Genomic DNA, 22233 nt, shown 5'->3' with positions numbered 1-22233 from the left:
CTGTGTATCTTTGACGTCCATCTGCTTGTAGCAAGCATTCGTGTCAAACAGCAGTTTAGATTTGAGATGATGTGCTTTTTAATTCACCCTAACACTGAACAAACAAATGGATGTCCTCGTTTCTCTTAATTTATGGGGCAAAGTATCCTAAAGGAGAAAGGAAAGTCATTCATACACCTACATGCATGCAATACCCATAACAAAAATATGCCAAACTGATTGCGTGGAAGATACTTGAGAGATAAATAATGCTTGCGTAGGTTCTGATAAGACGAGGATAACACGAGAGGAACAAATACTTTTTTTAACTTATTTTTTTAGACGTTAGTTGCCTTTATTGAACAGCATATGGACAAGAAATGCAGAGAGGTAAGAAGGGGAAGACATGCTTGAAATGCCTGAGACTGGGAATTGAACCCAGGCCAACCACTACACGATGCACACTCTCTACCAACAACGTCACCCAGCACCCGAGAGAAAAGGAGGCTTAATTTTAGGAAGAAAGTCTAATTCTTTTACCCGTCCTCAGATTATTCCAGACATTGTTTTATTTGAGGATTCAGTCTCACAAATCAATTTTTAGATTAAATTTATCTATGTAACAAATGTATGGCAGCTTTATTCTCAAGTATTAATTAAATGCAGTCATGTGCTACTGGTTCGACCTGTTTGACCAAATTCATCCGTCAAACTTGAACCACCGAGCAAATTCATTATTCATGCATCCCAATGATCTGGTGATGGATTGGAGCTATTGCGCTATTCCCGGAACACTTTGACTCATATATTTATCAGAACAACCTTCTTTCTTCCCTTGCTCTGTCCCTCTACCTCATTTCCCCTTCACTCTCTCTCTTTCCTTGGTTTTCCTGAGTGAGTTTTCCCCTTCCTTCCTTTGTCAAAAGTTCCAGCTTAAATCTCATTATTGCTCCCACCTGGCAGTAGGCATCAGGCTTTGGATGTTCAACTCTGAGTGGCAGTGGAGCAGTGCAAGTTCAACCAACTGTACAAACCATTATTTCAAAGACACAACTGGAGCAGACTGCCTTGGTTTGACACAAAAAATGGTTAATGTACTCACCATATCCTGGTTGGATTCTTGCAAACGTTGGATGCTCAAGCCCATCTTTAAAGTCATTCCATTTGATCCAGAACACTGCAGCAAGGTCACAAGACATCACGTTTCTGTCTCATTGATCACATTTATCTTCTTTACACTGCTTCCCTGTAGTTTGTAGAAGGTATTTTAAAAGCAGTCTTTTAGATGCAAAGTCCTGAGGGGTGCATAGCCTTTAATTATCAAAAAGAGCTCATATTTTCCCATAGAAATTTCTCCCATGGACAGACGTCCCTGGTTTTCAGAGTTTCTAGGTCAAAAATGAGAGGCAAGCATCAGTTCTTTGGTTCTTCATCAGTTTTGTCACAAAAAAGAAATGTATTAGGATAGACAACCAAATTGATCAGTTCACCCTTTCTTTGTACACCATAGTCCTCCACTTGTATCCAGTTTGTACTTCAAAATCATTGACATTCTTTGTGACATTGCCTAAAGTGTTCAGTTTGACACATTGTTAGATTTAATGTTGTCTTATTCATCGACTGAAGACTGAAAACTAATTTAGCTTGGATCGCATTTTAGTCTTCTGTAGTAATTTGCTTTTCAAGTGATTTTAAAAACCTTGTACTTCTGTACAAACATACATTGTATAAATATAGACTTACAACAAATTAATTTATTGAAAGAATATGAAAGCAGAGGAACAATTATAAAACTTTAAGTTGGCATAAGCCTTTGTTTAAAAATGCTGTAACTTACCCAATTTGAAAATCCAACGGTTCTCTTTGACCTGAACTATAAATGAGCTATTACAAAGATTAAAATATTTCTTGACCTAACATTTCTAAATGACCTAACATTTCTAAATGTTAGGTCAAGTAATTGGGGAATAATCCCCTTGAATTCACTCTGCTGCTGTAACTAAAAGATAGTGACTCTCCTGACCAGTATGGCTTTATGACTGACTGCAGAAAGCTGCCAGGAAATGTACTGGTGTTAATGAATGTAGACCCAAGAGAGCCAGGGTATGTTCATTCAGGTAATGTGAGTTTCTAAAAAGTTATTTTTTTACTCCTACAATCAGCTTCTTGCAGCCCTGCACAGAGGACAGTTTCTGGTAGCTTCCAGCTACTCCTGTGAAATTGAGATTGACACATCCTCTTAGTTTGTAGACTTTAAAACACTTCACTACCCAAGTGTAGGTACCAAAGCATTACCTCCAATATCCTCAGCTCTTTTCTATTCTAGCCTGCTACTTGATGTCTCTCTAACATGGTTACATTTTTGTCAATTACTATTGCTCCACATGCAGCAAGAATTGTTCCCATAAAAAAAGTTTTTCTTTCCAGTATCGACTTTCTTCACTCAAAGCCGAGAATCACTATCTGGTGCTTTGTGGGATTTTTGTTATTGTGCATTTTTGCACAAGTTAAATTAGACTACATGCATGCAGCCATATCATATACCAAACTCAGGGTTGCTCAGTGAGTTTAAACTTTCCCAGAGGGATACCTGGCTTCTGCTGGCATTCTTGTTGAAATCAGAAAATCTTCAGCCATAGAATGCACCATCAGTGTTCTTTTATTCATGCCAATTAATTTCCTTGTTCCCATCAATCTAAATTACTTCCTGTTTAGTTTTCATCTATTTTTCATTCATAAAAAAGGAAACTGATCAAATATTCTGATTCTGTATTTTATTTTTTTTCCAACAAAATTTTGACCAGCAGGACTAGGAACTCCAACTCAACCTAACGTCAAGTCTCCATTTCTCGTTTTCTACTTAGACGTATCAGCAAGGTGTTGGCAATCATTACCTTAGGCAACCCTATGTTGTGCTTGACCTATTGTTCCTCCTCATTCTATATTCATGAAGAGGAAGAGACAAGTCAGTTCTGATTGCACGGTGTTGATGACACTTCACTGTTGAATACCAGGTCAGAATGGGGTCAACTCCTGGTGTAATTGATGATGCCGTCGTTACAAGAGATGCCGAGACTGGAGGAAACCTGGAGAGTTATGACTCTGATGCTGATCACATGTGAAATCTTATCTCCTCACATTAGCCTGCTAGGGATATTATCTGTGGCACCAGATCCAGATATACTGCTTGGTCAGCTGAGCTATAAACGCGGTGTAGATAGTTGAGCTCTGCGTGTACAAGTAAACCACAGGTAAGGGATTACAGAAAGAGAGCTTTTACCTTCTGAAACACAGTTCACTGGGTTCACTCACTCGCAGGGGGATTGATAGTCATGGCTGCATGTGGAGGGGCTGAGCAGATTGCCCCAGTAACCGCATCTGTCAGATCGGCGAAAACGGCGAGTTTATCAGCCCAAAATTGACTGTAGGCTAAGGACTCTTAGCCTGGAGTTCTGTGCACCAGCCTCCACTAAAAAGGCCCAGAGGTGCAGCCTAATGGATATGACGTCAACATGAAGAGGATGGAGGATGGCCATTAAAAAGCACATTAGGGCAATAAAAATGACCACTTGTGTGTCTGTCAGTTTATTTGTGCTGTTCAGGAAGGAGGGTCATGGATGATTTTACACATAAAAAGCAACTGTGTCTGCAATGCTCTGGATTTGTTGAGAGGTGCTTTCTGTTTATCGTTTAAAGATTCCTCATTTAGGCAGCAGAAAGAAAGAGATCCATAGTGTGTTTGTCTGTCAGGTGTCCCTTGGCTGAAAGAGGATCCACACAAGTATGAATAATAAAACAATCATGTTGTGCCTAAATTGCACAGACTTGAGCGCAAATACTGCCTCAAACCTAACACACATGTACATTTCTACAGTTTGGTGGATGAACAATGCTTTTGTTCATCCACCAACAAAGGCATTGCTTTCGTGTAATGCGCCAAAGAAATGGGAACGTTGTTGTGGAAGACAGCACTTAATGTCTGCAGATCGCTGCACAAGTAGAGATAGTGCTGTGTCAGTGTGTTGGTTGTGTAGAAGAAAGCTGAACAGGTTTTGTTTATTTGATTTCATTGTTTTAAAAGTGAAGGCCAGGAATGAATTCATCTCACCTAACTTCCTCAGCTGCCGAGCGACCTCACTTCTCAATCATTCTCAATGGGATCCTCTCAGTTATAGTGCCATTATGTATAGCCCTCTATAATTTCAGCTGTCGGCCTCTTGAGGAATTACAGATTGAACTTTGAATTAAGACAGAAGGTGGTTGGGACAGAGTGAAATTTTAAGATTATGTAAACATAAAGTTGTGCCTGTATCAGTACTATTTATACTTTCTATGAAAAAGAAAAGTAAAAAGTTAACAGCAGTAGTAGCTCCTTTTGTGGCTTTATTTAGGGCAGATACATGCAAGCTGATTAGCTCTGAGTCAGTTTCCAAGTCTATAAGATGAAAGACAGCACATATAGTTACAAAGGTTCAGTCAATAAAAATGGATCTTGTTGTTTAGGAGAGAGACGGAGCTAAACACTGTTTGACAAGGTCACGTGTATCATCTATAGAAGGGGAACATTAAGTTGTTGGCCGGAGCAGGCCCTCTCAAGAAAGGTGTCACATATAAACAGAAAGCTGTTTTGAATAGTAAACAATAAAGTGAGAACATAAAGTTGAGAGCTTAAACAATGGCTGATGATGCAAAATTGGAGAGGAGGAGGAAAATGAAGCAAAGACAGAAGTGGTCAGTATGTCTTCCAGCAGCCCTAAGGCTCTAGTGGCATAACTACAGACTTTTACAGTTTTGGTCTGCACTTTGATAAATTATGAAATATTTTCTATTTCAGTAGATAATTTATTAATCTCTTCAATAAAACATTACAATACTTGATGAATATTAATGGGCGTCACAAGCTTCCAATCCTTTAAACTAATTAGTGACAGAAGATTTATGAATGTCTTTTTTGTTTTATTTTAATATAATGCAAATATTAAGCATATACAGTATGTGAATATATAGTTCAATGCAATGTAAACCAAAGCATTATTTTAATTGATCTTTACCTATATAAGTTGATCAGCATTTCAAGGAATTTCTAAGTAGTAATTCATGAACTTCTGTTTCACCAGAGCTTTAATTTGATGTAACATATTAAAGTCCATAGCAAAATTTATGTGACCATTACCCAGAGTGAACAAGATGGTGGTTGAGACAAAAAAAGAGCTAAAGCTAGACCTGGCACAGGGATTTTTGTAAGAATTTTGATCAGGCAGTTACTGGTCAGACGGAGCAAGCTGGTGATGGTCAGCAGCTGATTACTCTTTTAGTCTGTAATCAAAATTGAACTGTTCCTTGATTCTTGAAGGAAAAATGTATTCCAATACTGCACAACTTACTGCTTATGTATGAGATTCTGGTCAATTTTGGGAAGAGAGGAGTATATAAGCACACATCCAAACAGACCGATTTCTCTGTATAGTGGTCCTCCTTATTCTATCAACAGAAAGCTGAAATACCAGTGCAGCCTTTGGCTTTATCTGGCTGGTCTTAAATGAAAACATAAAATTAAGTCTCTTGGAAAATGTTAGTTCTGACTACAAAGATGAACAAAAAAAGACACACTGTTAAGCAAAATCTGTTCAGCATTAAGAAGTATCCTTAAACAGAAGCTGAAATACATGCGAACTCACTCACTGAGGCAATCAAGTAAAACAAGAGATCGAGTGCTGCAGCGCAGTTATTAATTTAGCCTTCTGAGCTTTGCCGCTGCAAAACTCAAGCATGTGCAATCAAATCTTCATGGAAGGCAGCTGTTATGTAACTGGTCCATTGCTGAAGGTGACAGCGAGACCCACAGAAATGTAGCTTTCAGCACATGCTTGCTCTACATCTTTGTGTATGGTCTGTTTTCTCAACCGTCTGACTTGGACTGTGAGACGCCCCCAACCCCCGCCTGGCAGAACCAGAGGAGAAGAACAACAAATTTGGCAGCTGAGCTTTTTTTTTTTCCTGCCATCTGTTTCTGTGGTCAGTCTGAACCTAAACCCTTCAACACACACCGATAAACAATCCCATCGCTTTCCTGTCGGTTTTCACATGTCCTGCATTTCATCATGCCTCGAGCATCTGGCTACCCAGACTGCTGTGTCCCCTGGCCATGTGTCTGGACTTCTGTTCAGAGGTTCTGGGCTTTCAAGGAGAGTGAAAAAGAGAGAGAGTGGGGGGCCAGATGCTGATGCTGGCTAAAGGGAGTTGGGGAGGACTCGTATCGATTCATATCCACCAGCAACACACTAGAAAAGCTGCTTTCATAATCCTCCCCTTAAATAATTCAGTACTCACCCTCAAAATTTCATCAGCACCTACATATAGAGAACAATCTCCCCCACAGCAGCTGCATCAGAAAAAAAAGAGAAAGAGGGAGTGATGAGGCTGCAGAGGAGTGAGCAGGTGGAAGATATTTGGTACATAATCCTCCTATCAAAGCTCAAAATCAGCAATCAGGGAGCAACACAGGCATCTCTGCAGCTAATGTTTTTACTTGATTGTGGCAAATTAGACAATTGTATCATGTTTATCAAAGTTAATGACAGTACATCTTGACTAATGGTTGGAAGGGAGAAATCAGAAAAAACTCAATAGAAATATGGCAGGACAACTTAGGTTTGCAACATTGTATTTGAATGAACCATGAATCAGGTGTAGCAATTTCCTTTGGGAAAATGTGACAAAAGTAGACATATTTAGACATACTATACAGCATGTTTGGCAAAAAGCAGATACAGACTCAGCAAAACTACCTCATAACATTTGTCAAGCATAGATCTAGAGAGGTGATGGTTCAGGCTTATTTTAGCGGTGTTGATGTCACTGAGTCGACTGTGATCTCTTCTGTATACCAAAGCATCCTAGAGTCAAGTGTGAATCCATCTGTCTGGCAGGTAGAGTTAGCCACAATCAATCCCTCAGCTGGTTAATGGCCCTCCACACACCAGCAAATTCACAACAGAACTTCTGAAAAAGAAAACATTTGAGGTGTTGCAACGGACTTGTCAAAGTCGAGACCTCAGCCTGACTGTAATGAAGAACTTAAATAGTAGATTCAAGCCTCATACTCTGCTCCACCGCCAAGTCTGTGTGATATAAACCGTTTTTAATCTGTACCTACCGGGGGAACCAATACTCACTGTTTTGGAGTGAGAATGTATACCTGAGCACTACCTAGGTATACAGCTGGAAATTCAATTTTAGACAGAAAATAAAGGTATGTAAGATATGTAGCGATATTATCACTACTTTCCTGAGTACCTAACCTAACCCTAAAGTATTAACTATGCAGCTTGTACTTCTACTTTCATAAAAAAGTAATTGTGCCCCATGTACATTTTTTTTTACTTTTTTCTTTAAATTAAATAAACATCAGTGACATCCAACTATTTAATACCACCCCTATCAGCACTACTTAATTTTAAGTGCCACTCTAAACATAGCAACTGTGACCTAAAGACAAGGGTCCACCTACTTTCTGTTTCTAATTTTTGTTTTATTTTTGACAATAATACTCTCAAATAAAGGCTAGTGCTTTAAAAACAGTAGTTAAAAAAAAAGTGAGATCCCAGCCACAAACAGAAACAAGTCCTGTAATTCTCTCCCCTTCTCTTCTGAGAAGAGAGAAGCCAAGCAAACCAGTGCATTATCAAACCAGTGCATTATCACCTCCTGTGAAGCTGTAAGGAAAACTTCATATCTCTGTGTGGAATGATGAGGCTCAACTGACATAAATTATGCTGTATATATCTTTCTATCCTGGAACTGTGTCTGCAGTGGCAGTTTTTGGCAGCAAACACACTAGAAGTTGAAAGTTAAAACTATGGAAACTAAGGATTTAGTCTGTCCCACAATGTTAAAAGCATATAATAAAACTAACTTTTAATTGCAAACAACTGCTAAGAGCCAACTCATTTAGTAACAAGTTGAAGCTTGTTACTAAAAGGCAACACCCTGCATTAAAGTGTCTCAGGCTTGCAGGGCTGTTTTGGAGTGACTCTTTCTTGACACACACCAGAAAGCAGGAATGCAACGGGAAATAATTGTTTTGTTTTGATTAGCTTTCTGAGAGTCTTAAACAATCATTAAACAAGTTTCATCAAGGGTATGTCCTTACCAGACTTGTGAGATAATGTGGGATTAAATATTTAAATATTTGGACATTGTTTAACAAATTAAACTTGCTTTGTCTATTGTCTATGCTGTTTTTCTACTTCTCTAACAAACAGAGGCCTTCAAAGAACTGCCAGAATGATTAAATTACACACAAGGGGAGTCTCTACAGATGAGGTGACTTCTGAATATAAAAAGGGCTGAATTAATTTTAGTCTTTAATTGTAAAAGGTTTTTTTTAAATCATATTTACCATCCATTTTGTAGCTGAATCTACTTCGTGTCAATTTATGAAATAAATTTCCATCAAAATACATTGACACTTGTAATGTGAGAAATAATTGAAAAGCTTTAAGTGAGTAAATATGTTTGCAGGGTACTGTGACTGAGAATTTAGTAACAAAAAGCATCATTTTTATTGAAAAAGACTTACATTTTTTTTCTACAACTACCATTGTGGCAGTATTTTCCTTTTGTGTAGACAATTGTCGCCTTGTCATATCGTCCTATGCCTCAGATGGCACCACTACACTAAATTTACTTTTGTTTCCTTGTGACACGTTGAGGAATCCAGGTGAACAGCATGCTGGCAAATGAACTCTGCATCATAGCAATAGATTTGATAATCCTCACCTTATCTCCCCAACTGTCATTGTCTGAAATCTCCTAAACAATTCCTTCCTAGTGAGGTGACAAAATCTGAAACACTGATAGCTTTCAGTTCTCACAATGCAGGGACATATCATGTATTCATCATCTCAGATAGTGTTAAAATACGTGAGAAATGTCAGACAGAGCAAAACTGCAGAACGAGCTGACGCAATAGCTGCTGTGTTTCACTTTCCGTTCCTGATCGAACAGCAGCATGGTCCAGTGGCTGATTAATCAGCAGAGGAAGTTTCAAAAAATGTTGGTGTACGTTTTAATCTCACTTGACACAGTATTACATAAAATTAAAAACAACATTTAGAAGAAATGCATGTGAAAGAACACATTTCTGTAAATTTTATCTCACAGAATTTCTAACCCTTAATTAATTAAAATCTTCTCATTTATATCTAATGGCCAAACGTAATCCTTATAGATGTAATAATGTTTTAGCTCTGCCAGTATAGATTATTTTTAGATAATAGTAGCAAATCCAAAACCCTCCCACATCTCTTGATTTACTTCTATTTTTTTAAATAAGACATGAAGTCAATTTGTACGCTTTAAATGAACATCTTGAGCCGAACATTGCTTTTTGTTTCCCTTTGTTTAAACTCTTGACAAAGAGATCCTGGATGCTGCTGCCGGCTGTGGTTTTGTTATATTTAGTTTACAAAGACAAGAGTCATATTGATCTGCTGCAACAAAGCAACTCCACATTTTCCAGGGTCCTTTAGGTTTTGCTAATATATATAAATAATACAATGTTTTTTACTTATGGTGCCATTTTTCACTCTTAAAATAGCAACTATCTAAAGAGCCGGTCAGATGTTTCCGTGCACTCAACATTGGCATGAGTTCTATGTTAATTTTAGCCTTTGGGTATTTGGTTAAATTGCTTTTCGCAAGTCACAGACAATAATTCTGCTTTTTGTAGCTACCAATGATGGTATTAACCCATGGTTCTTATTAAAAAAGCTAAAGCTTATTTAACTTATTTTGTTTTACAACATGATTTTAACATGTAGGCATAGACTAGACACTTTAAGATGATTCACATCAGGTCTATTCCAGTGGCTGAATATTAGTTCGCCATACTTTTTGCACTTTAATGTGTGTTTGGGAATGTTGCTCATTGAAGAATTTTGTGTTTACTACTACCACTGGCTTTGCAATAGGCCTCCAGCATGTTACTGCCACCACTGTGCTTGACAGTTGGTTCAGTTTGAAATCCTCAGTTTGACTTCTTTAAACTTATAGCTCAATAATTGTCTTGTCTGAAAATAAAACACTTCCCAAGATGACATTTAACCTGTTCACAGATGGTGAGGCATATTTCAGTCAAGTTTTAAGAAGTCTGTCACTGTGGTGTACATGAATCTTCCGGTTTATGATGAGCTCGAGCCTTTGTGGTTACCGGGTTGTTTTTGAACATCTTAACCAATGTCTTGTAATACAAAGTGACACTTTGGGTTGAGTATGTTTGGCACCATTGAATATTCCAATCAGACAATAATCCACATTTACAATTAACCGCAAAATTATTCACACCCCTGGCAGATGTAGATTTGAAATTATTTTCATTGTGCCATGGACTTTTTTTGACAGGAGTCTCTAAAAGATGATAAAATTATGCAAAAGAAGTACTAATTTGCAAAGAGAAAGATTATTTGTATTTGTTAAGTTTTAAATTATAATTGCTCCAATAATCAATGAAAATTCATAAGCTGGCTTAAAAGCAGCCACTCTCTACTAATAACTGCTGAGCAACTTGTTTCCACTGATATTTTGGTCATTTATCTTTGGCAATGGGCTCCAAGTCTTTCTGGTTCGTAACCCTCCTCATATCTGTCAGATTTAAATTGGGCATCTAACCAAGTCATTCAAAACTCTTAATCTAATCAGAAGAAACATGTTAGTAAAATTTAAATATTATTTTAAAACTAATGACATGAATAAACTGGTCCTGAACTGTACGTCTAAATTGGTTTTGGAATGGATGAATCAGGCTAATATTAACCTTCTGGAATAGTTCTAATCCTAAACCCTATTTTAACTGAGCTCTACCAATTCTAATCATAAGAATGGTTCAGTTAGAATTATGACTGTAGTGAAGCAAAGAGAAGATTTGTGATTTCTCTACTTTTTGCTAAGGTTACTTTTATCTGAGGATTAGCAGTCATGTATGCTTATGCATGAGCTTGTATTTAACATTTGGAAATTAAATCTATTAGTAGAATAGAAAGCTGTACACTCCATTCTTAACATCATCTAAGCTATTTGTTTTAATTACTGTATAAATCCCCCAAAATGAATAACTCACATGTGTCATTAATAGTCTAAATGAAATGCAGATCATTTCTGTTATGAAAGGCACTGTTTATAACTATTTATTTATTTTTCTGTTTGTCTATTTTGCTGCTACCTATCTGCCTTGGTATTTGTATTGTTCACTGTTTATTTAAACAACACAAGTTTACAACAAATATCATCTCTGCATACTTTACAAGAAGAAACCTGTTCAAATCCAGCAAAGTAGAATCCACGCACTTGTCACACAAGTATGTTTAAAGACAGCGAAACAAGCAATGTGATTTTGTGTTCGTCTTTTTGCCAAAGCATGGAAAGCTTTCCTGATTACATTCAACGCAATTTTTGTTCATTATTACCCTGGAGGTCCAAACAGTCCTAACAAAAGAATTAATGCCCAAACATTTGGACATCTGTTGAGTGGGTGTTTGTTCACCAGTATGCCAAAAAGCAAATAAAGAGGATAATGAACCATGCTGTAATGTACATAATTTCCACAGCTTGCCGATATCAGTCACATTCATGCATTTGATAACTTGCACCAATGCACACACAGAGAAACACTGCTCTACTCTGCCAATTTTATTTTTACACCAGCTCAAGTCATGCGGAATTGAGGTTAAAGCTTCAGAGGCAGTGGGATTCTCATCTGCCGTTTCTGCAGACTGACCCAAATATAGCAGGCTTGGATCTGGTCATGTATGAGCAGTAGTTCTTTTTTTTTTTTTTTTTTAAGCTGACAAAACAAAGATGGAAACCTATCTTACATTGTTCTTTGTTTTATGTTTATATATTGTTGAAAATCGCAGCATGAGAGGCCTAAATGATTGTCATGCATAATGACTTTTTGTTTCTCAAAACACTCGATTTTCTGACGGAGACGTGGAATCTATTCTTAGAATCAGAGACAGAAGGCCATGAAAATGAATCCTTGCACGATATCTGCCTGTCTTGAAAGTTCATTTACTTTAGTGATTCAAATTAAAAAGTGCTATTCATGTATTATATCAATTATTTTCACTCTGAGTTAAATAGTTGAAGCATTTATCTCTAAAAAGTTACATTTAAAAAAAATGAGAGCCTAAACTTCAGTTTCTCAAAAAATTAAGATATTACATAGCAGTCAAATAAAGATTTGACTGTTGATTTGACTGATTTCACAGAATCACAGACAGTATCCAAAAGATGGATAAGACATGAGAGGCCATTACCAAAGAAGCTTGGTGCTTACAGAATATTGCATGTAGTGAAAAGTTTAGTGGAAGGAAGAAGTGTGGTAGAAAAGCAACAGGGATGACTGCAACCTTGAGAGGACTGAGAAGCCAAGTCTATTTAAGGGTTTGGTAGAGATTCATAAGGTGTGGGCTGCGACTGAAGTCTTGGCTTCAAGAGCTCACACACACAGGTGTATGTAGAACTTGCACTCAAACTGCTGTATTCCTTGTGATAAACTGGAGAGGATCAGAACTCTCCTAATGGGGCTAAATAGAAAAATAAATCTGTTGCATAGTTGTCTAAGGTCCTATTTTCAGAAGAACATTTAAAATTTTACTTAAGCATTAAGGTGTTTGGATAAAGATTAGAGTGGTTCAGAATCTGTTGGTGTTGGTTATTTGTGTTTTATGAAGTCCAAAGTCCGCATAGTGTCCAGCAGGAAAGTTATCAGAGTTCTGCGGTAATATCAAATTTTCTCTAATTAAAGTCATATGAGAAGAAAAGGTGATATGTTTCTGTTCCTGTATGTCCAAGCAGATATGATCTTTAACAGTTAAGTGACTAAAATGTCCATTTTCATTTGTGTTTTTTACACTGTATTCTCTTTGTATATGTTGCACTGGGCTGTAAATGTGTTGTGCATGTTGCTCATTCCAGGTCCTGTTAATGCGCATTGTACGCCGTCGAGTATGTTTTTAGTGTCTCCAGAGGGAAAAAACAACCCAGTAGGAGTCAGGAACAGGAAACTCCAATGATGGCTTACAGCTTTCTTTGGTCTAAACTATGTGTTGAAAAAAAAACCTCAACACATTCCTTGTGAGCTTCCTTTGTTTTTTATCTTTAACATCTCCCACTCCTCTTTAAATTCCTCTTTTTCCTGTCACCCACTCTGACAGAAACAGAGGGAGGGAAACAGGTTGTAGAGCTTAATAGAAGAAAGTTTATAAGCAGGAGGACATGTTTGTCATACCTTACTTTCCTAGGGGTCGGTTAAATCTTTTGCAGTGAAGTTATGAGGTCTTCTTTGTGTCCATTATGTGAACACAAAAAGCCTGGCTTTATCATCTACACCAGCGTCAGATGGACTGATGGTGCCACTGAGATACAAGCACACATTCACACATACACACACATCTTATAACAGCCGTCCTTGTTATCCTGCATAATAGAAGTGTTAACTTGCAAGCATGGATGTTTTTACATGCCTGATTTTTTTTTGGCAAAGTAATGTAGACAAAATAAGGTACTGGAACTATTAAGGTATTCCTTGAAATCTTGATGAAAAGCAAGTGGGTGACTTGTACGCGAAGGCCATGTGCAAAGTGCTGTGACGTGCCGCAGTGAGTCAAGAAGCGCTTGAGTCACAACTGACCTCGGAGGCAGACTGTCCAGATTTTATAAGCACACAAGAGCTCAGAAGGAGGAGCAGAGACGTTTCTGTTGGATTCGTTGAACATTTCAGTCCCACAGTTTTAGCCAGATTGCAGGAGATCAACTTACAGCTATTGTGGGCTTCTCTTTGAGTGGGTGTTATTTGTGTTTGGTGTGCTTTCCCAGCAGAATGGAGAGCTCGACCTTATTTTGGGAGCCAGGCGGGACAATCAGGGTTTCACATCATGCTGTGGCAACTGGACTGATCTTTATTGTTCTCTCTTTCCTGAAATGGATACGTATCTATGCAAAGTTTCTCATGTTTCCGTCTCTCTTGCACTTTATTTCATCTTCTCATTGTTTGTTTGTCATTGCCAAATTTCCAGTACTTTGTTCGGCGTGTTACATCCACCAGTATTGTTAGATTGTATTGAAATGGTAAAGGATACACCAGCAGAAAGTAACCCATAGTGTAAACAAAGGGATACTTTATTTTCAAAAGATTTTAAATTGGAAAATTGTGGCATGTAAACAGCCCCCCCTTATTCTGATACCTTTAAATAAAATCCATTTCAACCAGTAGTTTTGAGAAGTCACTTAATTAGGAAATAGTCAGTTTATTTGTAATTTAATCTCTAGATAAACACAATAAAAAATATAACAGTACCAACCTTTTGCTGGAGAGTGTCCCTTGAAAATCCATTTTCACGAGTTGCCACAGCTTGTTTGAACTATTAATGAGCCATTCTGAAATGTGAATACACTTTTTGATAGTTGTCGTCTTGATGGAAAGTGAACCTCACGCTCCGAGTTGGAAACTTTTGCAGCTGCTAATATTTTTTTCTTACCATGGTTTAGCGACATTACTCCTTCCATCAACTTTCTTCAGCTTCCCTGTCTGAAAAAAAACTTTCCCCACAGTGTATTGCTGCTACCACCAGATGTGGTGACTTCTGACGGAGTTTATCTGCAATGGTTTTTACTTAGCTCAAAGTAAAGAAGCTTGAAAACAAATGGGCACGCACATCAAAGATTTTCATTTGTATTTTTTTTGGGGGGGGCGGGGGGAATATGTTATACACTTTGCAATTGTTAATCAGACAGAGTCCTGATAAGAAATATTGAAACTTGTCATCTTAAAATAAAAAGAAAATGCATCGGATTTGAAGTACTGTGATTATTAAGCCATTGTAACAAGATTTCAGATTCATTCTTCTGAATTGGAGAAGAGTTGAGGAGCTTGGGCAGAATGAATATAAAATAAGTCACAAGGCAGCCTCTCCACACAAAAACACTCCCTTCCTTGTCTTTGTTACGCATTGGTACTGGAAAAGAACGCAGCTCTCTTGTATTCTCTTACATGTAATTTTCTCAGACTGCTTTGGCCTGTCTCCTGCTCAATCTTTTACTCACACATTCTCTGGCATTACATCAACCCATCTTGTCACTGTCAAGTCATCACCGATCGTCCTCCATCATGCTCACGACTCTGGATCTGTCTTTTCTCTTTCCCTCACACCTCACCTGCCCATTCCTCTCTCTATCAGCTCGGTGACACAGCCTGTCGACATGGAATATGTCCCACCAGACGAAGGTGCTGTGTTATGTGCATCGCAGGCTGCCCAAGCCTGTCACAGCCTGCCACATCCTGCAGCGATTTGCACTGCGCCGTAAAGCAGCAGTAAAAACAACAACTCCATAGCTGAGCCAACATAACTGTGCTTGTAAGCCACAAAGCTCATGCGACTACTTACCAAAACCCTTGTGCGACTCGGTTTCCTCTTACTTTTCTTCTAAAAAGAAGAATGGAGTACTGTGTTGGCTGAATAATTAGAACAGGGGCTGAGAGTTGGAGGTGTGACGCAAGAGAATTTAAAGGAGGTGTTATAAAAACAGGACGAGTAATCGGGGAGAAGTGGATGTAGAGAAGATAAAAAGGGAGACAAATTACTGCAGACAGCAGGTGCTCCAAAATAGGTGTAAAAACGGAAGAGAAAACTGCCTGAAAAGAAAGGCAGAAAAAAAGAAGCTACAATGAATTGCAAAAGTATCCATACCTCTTGAATTTATTCACAATACAACACCGATCTTCAGCGAATTTCATTTGGATCTGATGTAATAGATCCTGAACAAAAAGTAGTGCATAATGAATGAGACATGAAAAGAAAATTATACATGAATTTCAAAATGTTTTCCATATAAAAATATAAAAAGGGTGGGTTTTTAAGAACCATATTTTGCTGCAAATACAGCTGCCTGTCTATTCAAAGATTCTCCCAAAAGCTTTGTACAAGCTTTTTACAAGCTGAATTCTTTGTCCTTTCTTCCTTTGCAAAATATATTTTAAGCTCAGTAGATTTGCTGAGAAAAGCAAATCTTGTAACATATATTCCGTTGGATTTAAGTGTGAACTTTACCTGGACCATTTTATCACATTAACATGCTTTGATCTAAATCATTTTAAAATATTTCTGGCAATAGAGTTGGAGCTATTCTGCTGGAAGGTCAATGTGCTTTACCTTCCCTTTCACTGCCTCAAGTCTTTTAACAATCTCAATTTATGTATTTCCATCTGTCTTTCCACCAACTCTGATCAGCTTCTCTGTCACTGCAGAAGAAAAACATCCCCAAAGTATTATGCTGCCCCCACTATATTTGAACATACCAGTGGTCTGTTCAATTGGACATATAGTGTTAGTTTTAGAATTTTGCTTGCATACCACAAAGCTCAGTTTGACCTAACACCCTATCCACATGCTTAAGTTATATCAACATGTTGAAGAATAATGATCCGAGAGGCAATATCTTAAGTCTGTTCTAAATAAACAACAAGAAAGAGCTCTGCTGTGGAGGGAGGGCAGCCAAGACCCAAATGTGCACAGCTTTAAGTTGTCGCAGCACTTTGTTGCTGTGATGAGAACCTCCTGGGCGGTTATTGCAGGGAGCTGCTGGTAAAGGCCTTTTGTGTCAGCACATTAAAAGCCTCACAGACACACGGTGATAAATAGCAGTAGGATATCTCAAAGTGTCCTGAACAGCACTACTGGGCTCTTAGAGTTAACTGCTGACCTGTAGGAGCAAACATCAGCAGCCATTTATGCTCCGTGAGACATTTTACTCCCACGGCCCAATGACTTCACATGGATTAGTGGGGTGAGTGAAAGGCAGGATGATGCTGTTTTCCCAAGAAGGGGCTCACTGGGCATTCAGAGTCTGCTGCTGCTGCGTCACTGTATTTCCGGTCAAAGTGAGCAAGACGAGCAGCCGACGCAACGCTGCACCTCTACAGCATAATCACAGCAGCCTGTAGCATGTCTAGTAGATTCCTGCTCTGCTTTGTCATTTATCAAAAGTTTTACCTCACTGATATTTTCCTGGTGTGATGTGGAAGAAGTGGGTGATTTTGATGAAGGTGTCTGAAAGGTCATTTTCAAATTTCGGTTTGGTGTTCTAAAATGACTTTCAGGCTTCATTCATTTTCCTTGCTGTGCATGATTTGGCTTTTCAAACTAAAGCTTCAAACAATCTGGAAATGAAAACCCTTGAGATTTGACTCTGTCTGTTTGTTGTTCAGTTAAATTCAGTTCACTCATTTTTTTGTTGTTGTTTTTTTTAAGCAGCAATTAGTGAGAAGTATATTGCAAAGGCTGCTTACAACACAAAAGACCAGGTGTGTATCCAACTGAATAGATTTTAATCAATCCCAATTCAGTTCATGTCAAGATCAGTTCATTGAAGTACAGTAGAAACATATGATCAGAATTATGACAAATTGTATATGAAGGTCAATCTAAATTGTAGCATATTAAAATTTTATTGATCATATAATGCCAGTTGGTACAGAACCCACCTCGGTCCACGTAGTCAGCTACAGTTTCTGCAATCCCTCAATCTGTGTGAACATGTGGCACCATTAAATAAAACTCCAGCAGGGACACCCTTGGAGATAAGAGAACAATGGAAAAAAAAACTCACTGGCCCATAAGTAGAAAAGTAAAAAGAGTATCCACAGTTAATGGGAGCAATGCCTACGTCAGCTTTACGTCAGCTTCCCCACTAAGAAAAAAAAAGGACAGCTACAGACATTAGCACAGAGTCAAGGGTACTTTCTACATAAAAGAAAAACACTATAGTACACAAGCTAATAGGAGTCAGAAGTCTGTCAGTGTCCAAGAAGGACACATAGCTAAATGAAGAAGTCCAGAGCCTGGGGTACTTTCTACATCAAAGAAAAAAAAAGAGATTATACAAAGTTATTGGCAACGATGCCTCCTACAGTTACTCTGTCCAGAAAAGAAACACTGCTAAACACGGAATCTTTTTTTTTTGTTTTTACATTTTTAGTCATATTTCTAAACTAAAAACACCTAAGCACTGAGACATCCCATATCTCACTAAAAAGAAGGACACAATGTTAATGGCAGCAATAGCACTGTCAGTAGCTCAATCCAGGAGCAAGACAAAGCTAAACACATAAAAATGGTCAAGAAGATATTTCTATAGGTCAGAAAATCAAAGTATACTAACGTAATGTTAGCAATATCGCCATAAAGAAAAGACAACCAATCACAGAGGTGTTGAGGAGGAGCACTTTCTATGTTTTATGTCATTGACTCAGGATGTTACGGAATCTTTTTGTGTCTTACTACAGAGTGGAAGAGGAGACAGACGGCAACCTTCAGGATGTTTCCTCTGAGGTAAAAGATGAAGAATCAATTTTTTCATTATTAAACATATCTGTGAATTTTTTTCACTAAAGTCTGCATTTGTAATTTTTCCCTGCAAGCTCTACAATGACTTATGACCTATGTGATAAAAAATAAATATGCCAGTCACTGATTATCAAAGAAGTACTTGTTTCAAATGCAAATGAGAGGACTGGTTACATACTCATCACAAGTTTATCTTAGAAACGTTTTTCGTTCTTTTGTGGGTCTCCTTTAAAGAAAAGCAAATTAGTAACATTAGCATGAAAGATGTCAGCAGATATTTTTCATACATGCTGTGTGTAGAGGCTGTTAAACTTTATTTTCTGAATCTGCAAATATATTTATAAGTGCCCTAGTCATTTCCTTTTTTTGAATACTACCCAAAATTACGCTGCGTTACTACTATAATGCATCCAGATTTCATATTAAAGGCTACTACCTTCAGTCTGGTCTCTGTACTTTATTTGTACACCACCTAACATAAAAGTAAAGGAAATGCACTTTTGAGTCTCGTGTACCACATCCTACGCTGCGCAAGTAAAAGCTGCTGGGTTTTTTGTTTTTGTTTTTTTCTTTTGCATGGGCGCATCTACGCATACAAACACCTCTCACCTCATCACTGGTGCATCCCAGCAGCTCTTTAGCATATCTCTTTCATCTTTTGTTCCTTGTAACCTTTCTCTTATTTGCATGCTATGAATCAGAAGAAGTCTGTGAATCTCTTTTGCATTGATTGGCAAAAGAAAGATGGGGCTGTCAAGGCTAGAGATGCATCCCGCTGGAGGTACGAGGCCATGTTCTGTTGTGTTTGTAACCTTGCCCAGGGAGTGAGTCCGTACAGGAGAATCTCAGGCTGTGGTCTCATTGTAGCTGCACTTTAGGGATTGTGCAGGTTATGAGATTGTGATGTTTCCACTATGGCCGCCCAGAGGTCTCTCTTGTATAAGTGAAGATGAGTGGATATAGCCCAGGCTGTCCAGGAGTGCCGGTTTTCATCACTTCCCATCACACAGCAGACACTTTAGAGAGTGTTTTTGTGGCTAAAGAGTAATATTGCTTCTCTTCTGGTCTACAGGTTGATATGGAGAGGCAGGACACATCACAAAGCCTATGGCACCGTCTGGACCACCGGTATCCTTTCACCGCCTTTTCTTTTTCTGAAAGACTCCTGGTTGTGCTTTTACTCACAATAGTTAATGCACTGGTCTTTATCATAGTATCGCATGGCAAGTTTATTATAAATAATGATCGCTGTTGGTGACTAAAGAGAAAACCTGTGGTATAAGTCAGTACCACAGATTTTATCCAAATGTTACTGAAGCTCTATCAAACTTAATAATTGTGAATTTTCTTTGTTTTACAGAAATGTAGGAGACTAACTATGCAAGCTAACAAAGTGATTTGTAATAATTTTCAAGTACCACATAATATGAATACAATTAACACTGATAAATATGCGAAAAAAAAATTTAGCTTTCTGATTTTCTATCAAAATCTGCTACCACATCTGCTATACTCACATGCTTAACTCAAGATTTAGCTGGGCTAAATCTGGACCTGCTAGTTATTCAATTACAAGCGGATAACCTGCAGCATATCTGTTGAAATCATGTCTCATCAGCTCAATTACTTCTCATATTTGAATTTACAAACTTGTAGCCTTTTCCTCCTATACAAATGACTTATGTTAAACAAACCCCTATATCTTGAAGGCATCAGGCTTTATCAAATTATTCACCAAGTCACTCAAGTGATTTTTTAGATCTCTTCTTAGCTTGACTGGAGATCACAGATGGTATAATAAAACGGAAACCATGAGGCTGGAAGAATTGTTCATAGATCTGTGAACCAGAATGGTGTCACAGCATGGATGCAAGCATAGCAACAGCCAACATGTTCCAACTCATTAATTTTTTTAATTCCAAGTATTTTGTGGATGTCAGAGAATCTTAACATGGCATCACACCAGTTCTTATGTTAATCAGATAGGCGTAGTTTATCTGTGAACCTCCAGAGTTCTTAGACGCTTATTCCGGGGTTAATGTTTACATCTGAACTAGACTCTCTGTAAATGCTAACTGAGTTGCCAAGAAAGCAGAGTTATTGTTTCAGGAGCAACAAAATAGAAAATTAAATTAATGAAACAACAAGAGGAACTGTTGTTTTACGAAACGCTTAGCAAATATTATGCCAGTTTTCAGGAAGATTGAAATGTATTTTTTCACAAATTTGCAAAGCATTAGCAAAATGTTCACACAATAGCAGAGAAAGGTATTGAACATAAAAAAAGCGTTATTGAAACATCTCAAAATGCAAGAAATCTGAAATGAAGACTAAATGTTTGGATTTTTACAGGGTGATTCAGATTCTTGACAGCAAAGCAGACAGTCAAATTAGTTAATTGTAATAAACTAGTGTTGGACCTTTCAGTGAAATTTCACAAAAATGCATTCAATTTAAAATAATCAAATTTCTCTCATGAGCTGGCCTCCTGACTTGGACGTATTTAGTGAAAAGGAGATCATTTTGCTGTGCGTCAGTCATTTCTGCAACAGGATGAGCTGAACATGCATAGATTCAGATGACTGCTTTGTGTGTCTTGATGAATCTGTGTTAATTATAGGACTGTGAGCACATATAAATGGAAAAAGAATAAGGATCGAAATGGATGCAGCAGCAGGCTGCTGCACAGAGAGATCTGATTTGCATTATTTTTGCATTTTACTTTTTTTTTTTACAAGTCTTTTCTGTTGCTTTGTGTCTATTATGTTTGCACTAAGTTATCTCTCTTTATTTTAGTTTCTTTGTAATTAGGGTTTCTCATTCTGCTAATTTCTTTAGAATATTTTGTCTTGTTTTCTACTTGTTTTTTTGCACTTTGCTTTCCTTATCTATTTTCTGCTTGTGGTTAATGTGTTTTTTATGCATTGTTACATCTGTTCCAGTCTTCTCACACCTGCTGCTCTTAATGTTCTTGCTGCAGTTTTTCTGGTGAATGTACTTTTTTTTCTGTCTGTAATAGATAGTCTTTGGTGTTATTTTGGCTGCTTTGTAAACACCAGCCAATAGCATCTCTAATAGTATTGGACGTACATATCTAAAAAAAAAAAAAAGTTGCATTTTCTTTTGAATATTTTAGCTATGCTGTACGAAAAAATCTGTGAAAAACAGATTTTCTCCAAATAATTTTGAGAAAAATCTATGAATACTGAACCCTAAACAGGTGGGATATATATATATATATATATATATATATATACATATATATATATATATATATATATATATATATATGTATATATATATATATATATATATATATATAATATTTTAAAGATCACACAATTTTTCCCAGTTTTGTTTAGTTAATACTATAATACTATAAAAAATGGCAACATAATTTCCATTTGATGCTCATGAAGGTCGCTACTAAAGACAGAGCCAAAAACTGTCATATACCTGCATAGTGTACAGTGTATCCTTAGAAACGATTTTGCCCTATAAAATGAAACAGATATTCCAGAAAAAAATGGGCCGTCACATTGTTCCTTCTTGCTCTCACACATCTCCATGTTCCTGCCACTGAAATGCCTCCTCACAGTTTGATGTTGTCTCACCCACACTCACACAGTATGGTGTGAGTGCAGTTTTACTTCGCCTGCCAAGTTTTAAAGAAACACAACACTTTACAACCGAAGACATCTATGTTCATGTCAGACATCTTTTTAAAAAAGAATTCACATTTATTGAGCCCTTTTTGGGAATAATTTAAAACAGGACAGCAACTATTTACATAATGAGGATGAGCATTATGTTTTCTTTTAGGATCAGACAGGTTTTAATCAAGCACTGT

General features: G+C 37.5%; 1 protein-coding gene across 1 annotated transcript in view; it reads left to right on the top strand.

Annotated features, from left to right (window-relative positions):
• The window catches only part of LOC114136916 (sodium/hydrogen exchanger 9-like), a 75974-nt gene that overhangs the window by 39092 nt on the left and 14649 nt on the right, over positions 1-22233 (top strand). Inside the window, exons 13-14 of the mRNA XM_028005325.1 lie at positions 18323-18368; positions 19456-19511. Of these exons, the coding sequence (XP_027861126.1) occupies positions 18323-18368; positions 19456-19511 (102 nt within the window). The remainder of the gene's footprint in view (positions 1-18322; positions 18369-19455; positions 19512-22233) is intronic.

This window comes from Xiphophorus couchianus, chromosome 21, assembly GCF_001444195.1.
Source record: "Xiphophorus couchianus chromosome 21, X_couchianus-1.0, whole genome shotgun sequence".
NCBI classification, from domain to species: Eukaryota; Metazoa; Chordata; class Actinopteri; order Cyprinodontiformes; family Poeciliidae; genus Xiphophorus; species Xiphophorus couchianus.
This window is presented reverse-complemented; position numbering and strand designations above follow the sequence as displayed.